Here is a 12,500-nt window from a genome sequence, read left to right as displayed (position 1 = left end):
GTGCAGAGAAATGACCTCCTTACTATTCTTTAAAACAACCTTATATTTCAAGAAGCCAACATAGAGATTAGTAGTTAGGATGAATCAACTATATCATTGGCATTGAGACAGCTACCCAAATAGTGATGTATGCTGATTACATTAGCAAAAGGTTACATACTCTTTTAAATGCCATAAAAATATTAAACCAGCTCTTTCAATAGAAAATATCATAGACAATGTAACATAAATGCATTCATTTACCTGATAAAAAAAAATCAAGTTCTTTTTTTTTTCTGTTACATAACACCATTTCTGCTATGGATTACGTAAAGTAAAAAAAATAATAAAACATTTATAGTAAGTAGGATGTTAAAATTTACAGCATGTTTATCTGAATGGACAGCTAAAAGCAAAATTTGCTAAGCTAATCTGGTCAGTATAGTTAAAAAAAAAAAGCAAGAAAAAAAAAAAAACAGCCTTGATATAATATATGTAACATTTATTGAATATTCTTAGAAGTTTTAACAAGTTTATCCGAAAGGGTAAACACAGCGTTTGATAATCTGGCTGGAATAGTTGAATAAAAATTTCCTATTATATCTAGCTTTTTGTTATGTATTCTGTGGCGTCTCAGTGACCAAATGGATGAGGTATAGGCTTACAGCTTGAGCAGTTGGGAGTTCTTTTCTTCATTTCCTATCCACTGGCATGCTGCCTAACTCTTCCTGCTTAACTTCTGTACAAAAATAACACTGGAAATTAAAGAATAGCTGATTGTGTGTGTGTGTGTGTGTGTGTGTGTGTGTGTGTGTGTGTTTGTATTGCATTGGTTTGGTTTGATATAACATTCACTTTGAGATTAGTAATCTCACTGTCTTCTATTAATTTATGCCTGTGTGGATAGTGTGTACTTATCATATAGCCAACCTTTTCTCAAAACATACATGCAATTTTCTCTATATAAAGCATGTGGGTGTGAGTGTGTGTGAGTACACACACACACACACACTCACTAACACCCACACATGTATATCCTGGGCGCTCCGTTGGTTATAACAATGAAGATTCCAGTTGATTTGACCAACCTGCTCATGAAATTAATGCCCAATTAGCTGAGCACTCTATAGACACGTGTACCCATAGCATAGTTCCCAGTGAGATTCAGTGGGACAAGGCTGGTCCTTTGAATTACAGGTAAACTTCATATTTACCTACTGAGCGAATTGGAGCAATGAGAAATAAAGTATTTTGCTCAAGGACACGACGCACTACTGGGAATCAAACTCATGACCTTATGATCATGTGCCACGTACCCTGACCACTAAGCCACTTGCCTTCACACACACACACACACACACACACACACACACACGCGTGTGTGTGTGTATGTATATATATATATATATATATATATATATATATATATATATGGAGAGAGAGAGAGAGAGAGAGAAAAAAGACTATGCTGGTTTGGTTATGTGATGTGGATGGATGTCGACAGCTCCATGAAGAAGTGCAATCTTTCAAAGTGGATGGAACATGTGGAAGTGGGAAACCCAAGAAAACATGGGATGAAGTACTCAAGAATGGCCCTGAACCTTTCAGGTGAGATGGCAAAAGGACCCAGATACCTTGTGCCTGGCCTTACTCAACAAGACGTGTACCCTGCAGCAACCAATTCTGCTAGTGGTGTAAAACATTTGTGGCTGTGCCATGTAAAAATCCCCCATGTGGTGCCACATGAAAGCGCCTGAGCAGTGCCATGCAGAAGTGCCTGTGTAGTGCCATTTAAAAGCACCCCAGCACAAAGTGATTGGCATTAGGGAAGGCATCCACCTGTAGAAACCATGCCAAATCAGACTGGAGCCTAGTGCAGCCTTCCAGCATGCCAGCTCTGGTCTAACCGTCCAACCCATACCAACATGGAAAACGGATGTTAGATGATGATGATGATGATAAGTATGTATATATATATATCTCTACTGGCATATGTGTTTCTGTGTGTATGCAAATATTCATCAAATTCATCAAGAACCTACATCCCATGTAAAGTAGACAAGAATGGCTCAGTAGGGCTAAGGTAAGGTTTAAGCAAGGATATATATGAAATATATTATCAAAATGGAATTAACTGCAAAATCAAGGCATACATATTAAAATACAGATACATGTGTTTTTTTCATATATTGTGTTTGTGAATATGTGTTTTTTTAAGTTTGTGTATGTGTATTTATAGATATGCATGATTATGTGTGTGTGTGTGTGTGTGTGTGTGTGTGTGTGTTTGTGTGTGTGTGTACATGGTGTTTGTGTGTGTGTGTGTGCGAGTGTGTTTGTGTGTGTGTATGTATATAGAGTGAGAGAGAGAGCATACCAACAATCAGACATACACACATATCTTCATTCATTCGTGTGTGTATGTGTACATATACCTATATTCTACATATGTTTGAGGACTGTTCATGTATGTATGTGTGTGTGTGTGTGTGCATGCGTGCGTGTGCATGTGTAACAGGAAGTTCTCAATTGCCACTGATTGAACATATTTTTGTACTGTATTCATAAAAATCATCTGTGGATTTTGGCAAATTCTTCCTCTATATGAAGCATGATATTAATTTAAGGAGAAAAAGAGAAAATAATAATAATAATAATAATAATAATAATGACGATAATTGTGAAAAGGTAAATTTCTGTTTCTTTACTTTGGCTAAGGTTTTTGTGATGGTTATTGGTGGTGGTAAGGAATAAAGTTTGAGAGAACAAAATGAAAATACGTATCTTTTCATAACATTACGGACTGCTTACTTTTATTTTATATAGTTCAACAAAGCATTTTAGTTGGCAGGTACAAATCCAGTTGATATTATTTTAGTATTAGTGCCTTGAACCTGTACACATTCACTCCTGGTGAACCAATAAGTCTGCTAGTGTCTTGTATACAGAGCAGTGAACTGCTAGCACTTGTATCTGCAGGTTATTTAGAAACAATATCTTTAGGTGCAGCCATGGTTGTGTGGTAAGAAGCTTACTTCCCAATCACATGGACCAGGTTCAGTCCCACTGAGTAGTATCTTACAAGTGTTTTCTACTATAAATTCAGGCCAACCGAAGCCTTGTAAGTGGATTCAATAGACAGAAACTGAAAGAAGCCTGTTGTATATACAGAATATAGATGTATATATCTGGTGAAATACTGCTAAGCATTTCGTCATAGTAATTATTATTATTATGTGGTCTCATTTGCATTGCTGTTATTGATAGTAATATAACTGGTATATCTCTATTCCTTGATTGAGGATTCAAAATGTCTCTCTTTGCTGTAATGTATTGTTTGTTTTATTTTTGTATGTATTTGTTTTTCTGTGTGGTAAGTAGCTTGCTTACCAACCACATGGTTCTGGGTTCAGTCCCACTGCGTGGCACCTTCTACTATAGCCTTGGGCTGATCAAAGCCTTGTGAGTGGATTTGGTAGACGGAAACTGAAAGAAGCCCATCGTATATATGTATATATATATATATATATATATATATATATATATATATATATATGTGTGTGTGTGTGTGTGTATGTTTGTGTGTCTGTGTTTGTCCCCCCAACATCGCTTGACAACCGATGCTGGTGTGTTTACATCCCCGTAACTTAGCGGTTTGGCAAAAGAGACCGATAGAATAAGTACTAGGCTTCCAAAGAATAAGTCCTGGGGTCGATCTGCTTGGCTAAAGGCGGTGCTCCAGCATGGCCGCAGTCAAATACTGAAACAAGTAAAAGAGTAAAAGAGTAAGGTTTGAAGAATTTGTATTTATTTTCAGGATTTTGGAAAGCGATTTCTTTAAAACTGTAACATTAGTCTCTTTTTGCATGGGTGGCTATTTTCATTGTCCTTCAGACTATATTCACTTATACTCTTCTCTCTCTCTCTCTCTCTCTCTCTCTCTCTCTCTCTCTCCCTCTCCCCACCCCACATTTGCTTTGTTTTGGTGGTGGAACTTTGCAACAACCCACCTCTCAAATTCCAGTCTTAGTAAGTTCAAATTTTCTGAACACAAGATGGGAGTGTCAAACATTCATCAGTGATCTTTAGTTCTTGCTTTAAATAAACTACATCACATCCCTAACTCCTGCCTCAATCCCATCATATTTCTCTAATCATTCATAGCATACCTGACATTCTAAGTTTTTAGATTCTATTTATTTATTTATTTGACTCGTTATATGTACATACATTCCAACAAATGTTCTCGTCAATCATGCCTTCTTCCACCACCTGCGCACACATACTTGTATACACCCACACACACACATACACATATTCTCACACACACATACTACACACACAATGTGCAAACAAACATACACAAGCAAAACATGCATATGTAATTGGTGTATCCATCTTCACTTGTAAATTATCAAAGATGTGTACGTCTAATAATGTATCCTATTTTTTTTTTGTCAAAGATTCTCAAGAATATTGTATGTAGATATATTAGGGGTGTAGATATTATCTAATATGTTAAACATTTAGGCAGTTTAATTATTAGGGTTTCAGTGTTAACGGCTCCCTCGTTTCAACAAGTTTGATTTCAGAGGCAGTTCAATCCTTAAGAAATAGTAAATAATAAGGCTTAGCGCAAGTGAACTTATACTTAATCCCAATTGATTAATTGAAATCAGTTGATAGATGTTAAAGAGGAAGGAATTGAGTTTGGTTCATTGTATGTGTAGCATCAACTTGAGGAAGAAATTGAAGTTGTAACTCAGAACAAACTTAGTTGTAAGAGGTATTTGTTGAATTATCCAAAAGTGATGTATGTATTTCACTGTTGCAGTCGAAAGAATCAATAAATAAGTGCCAATATTAGATCAGCGACTTTTTCCATCAGCCATTATCTCAGCAGGGTGGCTTTACAGTGTTCCAGTTTTCCCTATCTAATATGATTTTTCAATAAAGTCTAGTGCTATCACATCTGTAATCAGAAATTGAACCTACTCTGGTCGGTTTATATTTCAGTGACTTCTTTCAGGTAGTGCTGATGTCAAATAATATTCATATCAATGGAGCAAATTTAATTTCTTTCTTTCTTTTTGCCAGGAAGTTAATTGAACTCCTGAATTTAACATTAAAAAGGGGTAAAAGAAAATTCTTTACCAAATTTCATGTTAGATCTTATGTTACTTATTTACATGAACTTAGAGTTGGTTATAAGATATCCATTCATCCATCTTCTTCACCCACTATTCTTGGTAGAGTTGTGGAGGTAGAGTCCTAAGGCACATCCTCTATAACGTCCTATCAAAAGCAACTACAATTATACTTTCTGGCTGGATTCTCATGTGTGACCAATTGAGCCTATGGATATTATTCAACCAACTCATTCTTGGTCTACTCTTAAGGCTCTTTCCCAGTGGATTTGGCTTGAAGAATCTATCTTGCAATTTTTTCCTGCAACATTCTATTTACATGTCCATAATATCAGAGCTGTAATCTTTCAATGTGGAGAAGTAGCATCTTGATCTGGAGCGATTTGCTGATCTCCGAGCTACACACCCTGTTGAATTATATATCAAACATTCCTTTAATGTTGCATTGTTGTTGGCACTCTGTTGCTTACGACGTCGAGGGTTCCAGTTGATCCGATCAACGGAACAGCCTGCTCATGAAATTAACGTGCAAGTGGCTGAGCACTCCACAGACACATGTACCTTTAACGTAGTTCTTGGGGATATTCAGCGTGACACAGCGTGACAAGGCTGACCCTTTGAATTACAGGCACAACAGAAACAGGAAGTAAGAGAAAGTTGTGGTGAAAGAGTACAGCAGGGTTCGCCACCATCCCCTGCTGGAGCCTCGTGGAGCTTTAGGTGCTTTCGCTCAATAAACACTCACAACACCCAGTCTGGGAATCGAAACTGCAATCCTATGACCGCAAGTCTGCTGCCCTAACCACTGGGCCATTGCGCCGCCACTATTGTTGCATACACGCAAGACAAAACATATATGAGCTGATAGATAACCTGAGAATAAGGAGAAATAATCATGATATGCAAGAGAGCCAAGTGGTCTAAGTAAAGGAACTTGTTGAAGAGACAGACCAAAGCAAACATTGGAAGAAGTAGTAAAGCCTGATCTCAGGATGCTGAACTTTATGATGGAGATGAAACCCATGTTCATAGGTTCATCCATATGATGTTAAAAGCATAAATAAATGAATGAACGATTGCTGCCACAAAATATGAGATGATTTTTTTTCTCTCTCTTACTCTAAAAAAAACTTTGCTGGACATATTGACAAATGACTCTTAATTCTCTCTTAGAAATTATTACAATCTTTATTCAGCACAAATGAGTAATGGCTATTAGAAAGGATACACAGTAAATTATGGTTGAATGATATAGAAAGCCCCATCACTATGTATTAAATGACTTTCAATTCATTTTGGGAAAATGAGCAAAAAAGAAAAAAATTAATAAACAACTTTGTCTTCAATGACTCAAAATCTTATTTTTGAAAACTAAATTTATTTCATCACATCCTAACAATTTTATGTAGCTCACAAAATACTGAATACTATTTACTAATTATGTAACAAAAATAGGACTTGCATGTCACTATCGTCATTACCATCATTATTATCATAATCATTGTTTTGTTTTTTTTCTCTTTAACATTGCAATTATTTTGGAAACACTGGTTTGTAGTCTTTAACTTGGAATGATGTTTGGGCTTTTATGAGGATATGTCAGTTGATAGAACATGTAGAATAGCTTAATAATACCAATCTGATGTCATTCAGTGGAGGCGCAATGGCCCAGTGGTTAGGGCAGCAGACTCGCGGTCATAGGATCACGATTTCGATTCCCAGACTGGGCGTTGTGAGTGTTTATTGAGCGAAAACACCTAAAGCTCCATGAGGCTCCGGCAGGGGATGGTGGCGAACCCTGCTGTACTCTTTCACCACAACTTTCTCTCACTCTTACTTCCTGTTTCTGTTGTGCCTGTAATTCAAAGGGTCAGCCTTGTCACACTGTGTCACGCTGAATATCCCCGAGAACTACGTTAAGGGTGCACGTGTCTGTGGAGTGCTCAGCCACTTGTACGTTAATTTCACGAGCAGGCTGTTCCGTTGATCGGATCAACTGGAACCTTCGATGTCGTAAGCGACAGAGTGCCAACAACGATGTCATTGAAGTGTGTATCATCATCAATGTCACTCTCATTGTCACCATTGTTTTTGTTGTTGTCGTTATTGTCGTCACCATACACTTTTTCCCATGCATATATGGGTTGGACAGGTCTTCTCCAAAAGTAATAGCAGTGGTGGTGATGGTGATGATGAAGCAGCAGCAGCAACTTGCTTCCAAATCATGTGGGTTTTGGGTTCAATCCCACTGTAGCAACATGAGCAAGTTTTTTTTCTATTATAGTGCAGAGCCAACCGAAGACTTGGGAGCGGAATTGTTTGACAGAAACTGAAAGTGCCCCATATGTGTGTATGTATGTGTGTGTTGTGTGTGCATGGTTTGTATCTCTTTGTATCTAGGAGTGGTTGTGTGGTAAGAAGCTTGCTTCCCAAGCGCATGGTTCTGGGTTCAGTCCCACTGCAAGGCACCTTGGGCAAATGTCTTCTACTATAGCCTCAGGCTCACCAAAGCCTTGTGTATATATATATATATATATATATATATATATATATATAGGTATTTGTGTGTCTGTGTTTGTACCCCCACCATCGCTTCACAATCGATGTTGGTGTGTTCATGTCCCTGTAACTTAGTGGTTCAGCAAAGGATACCAATAGAATAAGTTCAAGGGTCAGTTTGTTTGACTAAGGGTGGTGCTCCAGCATGGCTGCAGTCAAATGACTGAAACAAGTAAAAAAAAATATGACTGGTTGTGTGTTAAGAAGCTTGCTCCCCAACCACATGATTCCGGGTTCAGTCCCACTGTATGGTATTTTGGGCAAGTGTCTTCTACTATAGCCTTGGGCTGACCAAAGCCTTGTGAGTGGATTTGGGAAATTGAAACTATGTGTGTGTCTCTTTGTGTCTGTGTTTGTCCCACCACTACCGCTTGACAACTGGTGTTGGTGTGTTTACATCCCTGTAACTTAGTGGTTCGGCAAAAGAGACTGATAGAATAAGGCACTAGGGTTGATTCATTCAGCTAAAAATCCAAAGTAGTGCCCTTGCATGGCTGCAGTCTAATGACTGAAACAAATAAAAGGTAGAAGGTATATGTATTCTTTTATATGTCTCAGCCTTGAGGCTGCGGCCATGCTGGGGCACTGCCATGTCTTTTTTCTTCTTGTCCAGTCATTAGACTGTAGCCATACTGGGGAATTTTAGTCGAATGAATTGACCCCAGTACTTTTTTTAAGCCTGGTTTTTATTCTATTGGACACTTTTACTGAACTGCTAAGTTATGGGAATGTAAACACACCAAGATCAGTTGTCGTGTGGTGTGGGGGACAAACACTGACACACACACACACACACATACATGATAAGTTCTTTCAGTTTCCGTGAACCAAATCCACTCACAAGCCTTTGGTTGGCTCTGAAACTATAGTAGAAGACACTTGCCCAAGAACTAAATGTTTATATATATATATATATATATATATATATATATATATATATATATATATATATATATATATGGCACGTAAAATACACCATTTTGAGCGTGGCCGTTGCTGGTGGCACGTAAAAGCACCCACTACACTCTCGGAGTGGTTGGCATTAGGAAGGGCATCTAGCTTTAGAAACTCTGCCAAATCAGATTGGAGCCTGGTGTAGCCATCTGGTTCGGCAGTCCTCAGTCAAATCGTCCAACCCATGCTAGCATGGAAAGTGGACGTTAAACGATGATGGTGATGGTGATGGTGATGGTGATGGTGATGGTGATGGTGATGGTGATGGTGATGATGATGATGTTAAGTGTGTATTATTCAGAGTCTCACTTTCAGAATACCAAATTTAGATGTTAAAAAAAAAATTTACTATTTTTGTCTTCTGCAATCTATTTGAAATGGAAATAGTATCTTTTCTTTTTTTCTTCATTTATATTGGTGGGATTAATATAATTGATGTTCAGTTTGAATATGTTTGTCACTATTTGTTGGGGAAAATATGGATAACGAGGGAATACATGGGTAAAAATTTCAGATATTTTCCCATTATATTATGCATTTAATTTTGTTATAACAACAAATAAATGGTATTTTTGTTTTGTTTTTCTCTTCATAGATGGGTCAACTGAGTGGAGTTAAAAGGATAACACGAAATATCCTCATGATACGATTTGCTTATTATGGATGTAGGAACCGGCCATTTTTTCACATTATTGTGATTCCCCAACGAAAATCTCGAAATGCTACATGTATTGAGCAAATTGGTACCTACGATCCCACCGTGAATAAGTTTGGTGAGAGCTTAGTAGCCGTCAACTTTAACCGACTGAAATATTATGTTGGAGCTGGTGCACAGCTCAGTAAACCTGTTGCAGAACTTTTAGGTAAGAGCTATTTCCATTTTTTTTTTAATTATAATTGTGTGCTATGTATACTTGCTTTAGAACCTGTTTATTTACATAACAGGAAGTATGTGATCTCTGCTTGTTTCTAGAAGTTTCCATCTCATAGCATATTAATGATACCTCAAATAATGCTTGTATTGATCCTGAATATATTGTCATTGAATTTCATAAATGCAGCCAAATAACAATACTCTGTTTCTCTCACAATCACTCCCACTCTCTTTTCCACTTCCTCTCTTCTAGTCTCCTCCACTCTACCTCTCTCTCTCTCTCTCTCTCTCTCTCTCAATGCCATTCTCTCTTTCCCAAGCACAACTAATCTTTGATGTTTTTTTTCACCTACCTGCACATTTTCTCTCTCACATACTCATTCCCATATACTTCCATCTTACATTCCTCCATTTCTAAATTGAATTATGCTTTATAATTATCAGAGAATATGTACACCCCCCCCCACACACACATTTCTTAGTGTTGTTACAGTGATCCATAAATGGACACAACACAATCTTGAGTGTAACTGTAAAAGTAGAGTAAAAGATCTTACTAAGGGATCTACAACCCATGTATGAAAAGCATGAAAGCCTTTGAATCCCAGCTATTTATATGTTGATTTTAGATAAAAGCAGCATGGCTTACTCTCAAAAACTGTTTCTTCATTGAGTTCAGTGTTTGATATGAACCTTCTTGAGAGCTCTCCTGATTCTATGAAACAAACTCTTTGTTTTAAAGTAATCTACAATAAAACTTTGTATCAAAATTTCATATTATTTATGTTCCAACTACCAGTTTAAAAATGCCTAACATACTTTGTTACATTCTTCATTCTTTCTTTTCAAAATTGATTGAGATAAAGACATTGTATTACAACAAAAATATGGTAACTAAAGATAATATTTACACTCACTTAAACATGTATGCTCAGTTAGAACAAACTATACTATGATAGATACCTTGAGAGAAATTCCCATATTGGCTTTTGGTGCAAAATGCACTCTTGTTTATATCACTAGTGAGGAGACAAATCCTTGCCATCTCCAGCACTGAGACAAGAGTGCATTTTGCCCCAAATGTTCTAACAGAACATCTAAGAGGAGATAAATATTATCTCTTGGTATTAATACTACCTCTGCCACTGATATATATTTTTCAACAAGCTCACTGGCAGTACCTGTTCTGGCACTGTTCTGAGTCACTGCTATCTCTAGTGGTTGAGTGTCCATCATTGACAAGACCAAGGGAGGTCAAAATCACATGATGGTAATCGCAGTGCTGGAGATGGCAGGGATTTATCTCCCCATTAGCGATATAAACAAGAGTGCATTTTGCACCAAAAGCCTATATGACAGTTTCTCTCATGATATCTACCACAGTATAGTTTGTTCTAACAGAACACCCATATTTAAATGGGGATAGGTATTATCCCTCAGTATTAATACTGCCTCTGTTGTTAGTATATATTTGGTAACTAATGGGTTAAATTCAGAAAAAAACACTAACAGACTTTATAATATCCATAAATATGTAGTAACACACACAAATGCACACACACGCATACACACTCACACTGCAAGTATAACTTGTTAAATCAAAATAGCTGTGTATGAGTAATTTCTCTCTATGAATGTAATAATCAACTGTAGCCAGTGTCAGTAAGTTTATTTAATGCATCAGTGACAACTACAACATATGATATGCAGTGAGAATGACTGTTGTTTTTTGTGCAGTCTTGATTAAACCCCTGGTCAGACTCAATGCTACTGTCACCCTGTGCATTTTGACACGCAGTGGCTTATCATATGGTGGTACTGAGTGGCAGGCTGTCATGTGTTTTCTGCTTTTTATGATGGTTATTAGAATTTCTTGTGTAACTTAATTTGTTTACATACTCTACAAAATCTCTCAATATGAAAACAGTTTTTCTCTATGGCACACACACACACATACACATTGTATATGCGTGTGCATATATATCTGTGTATATGTTTATAAATATACATGAAAATACGTATGTGTATATATACACACACATAAATATATGTTTGTGTACATGAATGTTTGTGTGTGAGTGTGTATATATATATGTACACACACACATATGTGAAGGTGTGTAGCCTAGTGGTTTTGGCTGTTGCACTTATGATCACTAGATTGTGGGTTCAATTCCCAGACCAGGCAGCATGTTGTGTTCTTGAGCAAAACACTTCATTTCAGGTTGCTCCAAGTCCACCTTTTTGATCTGGGGAAAATGTTGATCTACCTACCTAACCAGCAGAGTAATGTCATTTGAAGGCTAAAACAATGCAAAGTGCATTGTGACCAGCAATTTGTAATAGCATCTGATAGACTGGTTGGACATGTGATTATTTCGTGTGTGTATCATTGGTGATTTTCTTTCTCCATCTTCCCTTCTTTGGACTTTTTCTATATTTCTGATGAAGAGCTTTACTTGAAACGTGAAATCCTTTTTCTTTTCTACCCTTTCCTGAGAGTCCAATAACACTGTACTTACTCCACATCCTCGCGTTGTTGTTTTTTCATGTTTGGATTGACTATATATATATATATATATATATATATATATATATATATACACATATATATATATATATATATATATACACACATATATATATATATATATATATATATATATATATATACATATATATATATATATATATATATATATATATATATATATATATATATATAGTTCAAAAAAACAATAACAAAAAAACAACAAAGTGAGGACGTGATATGGATAGTATTATTGGACGCTCAGGAAAGGAAAGAGAGAGTGTATGACGTTTCGGGCGTAGCCCTTCGTCGGAAAGATGGAAAGTTCAGAGAATGGAAGAACGGAGAAAGAGGAATATATATATATATATATATATATATATATATATATAGATATATGTATGTATATATATATATATATGTATAGTATATATATATATATATGTATGTATATATA

General features: G+C 36.5%; 1 protein-coding gene across 2 annotated transcripts in view; it reads left to right on the top strand.

The window, feature by feature from the left end:
- LOC106869440 (small ribosomal subunit protein bS16m) overlaps positions 1-12,500 on the top strand; it is a 430,651-nt gene that overhangs the window by 370,736 nt on the left and 47,415 nt on the right. For both annotated transcript variants that reach the window (XM_089346379.1, XM_052977318.2), the window contains one exon: positions 9,235-9,502. In XM_089346379.1, the coding sequence (XP_089202505.1) occupies positions 9,235-9,502 (268 nt within the window). The remainder of the gene's footprint in view (positions 1-9,234; positions 9,503-12,500) is intronic.

The sequence above is a fragment of the Octopus bimaculoides genome, chromosome 2 (genome assembly GCF_046866305.1).
Source record: "Octopus bimaculoides isolate indiv1 chromosome 2, ASM4686630v1, whole genome shotgun sequence".
Taxonomy (NCBI): Eukaryota; Metazoa; Mollusca; class Cephalopoda; order Octopoda; family Octopodidae; genus Octopus; species Octopus bimaculoides.
Note: the sequence above shows the minus strand (reverse complement) of the source record. Positions and strands in the feature narration are given on the sequence as shown.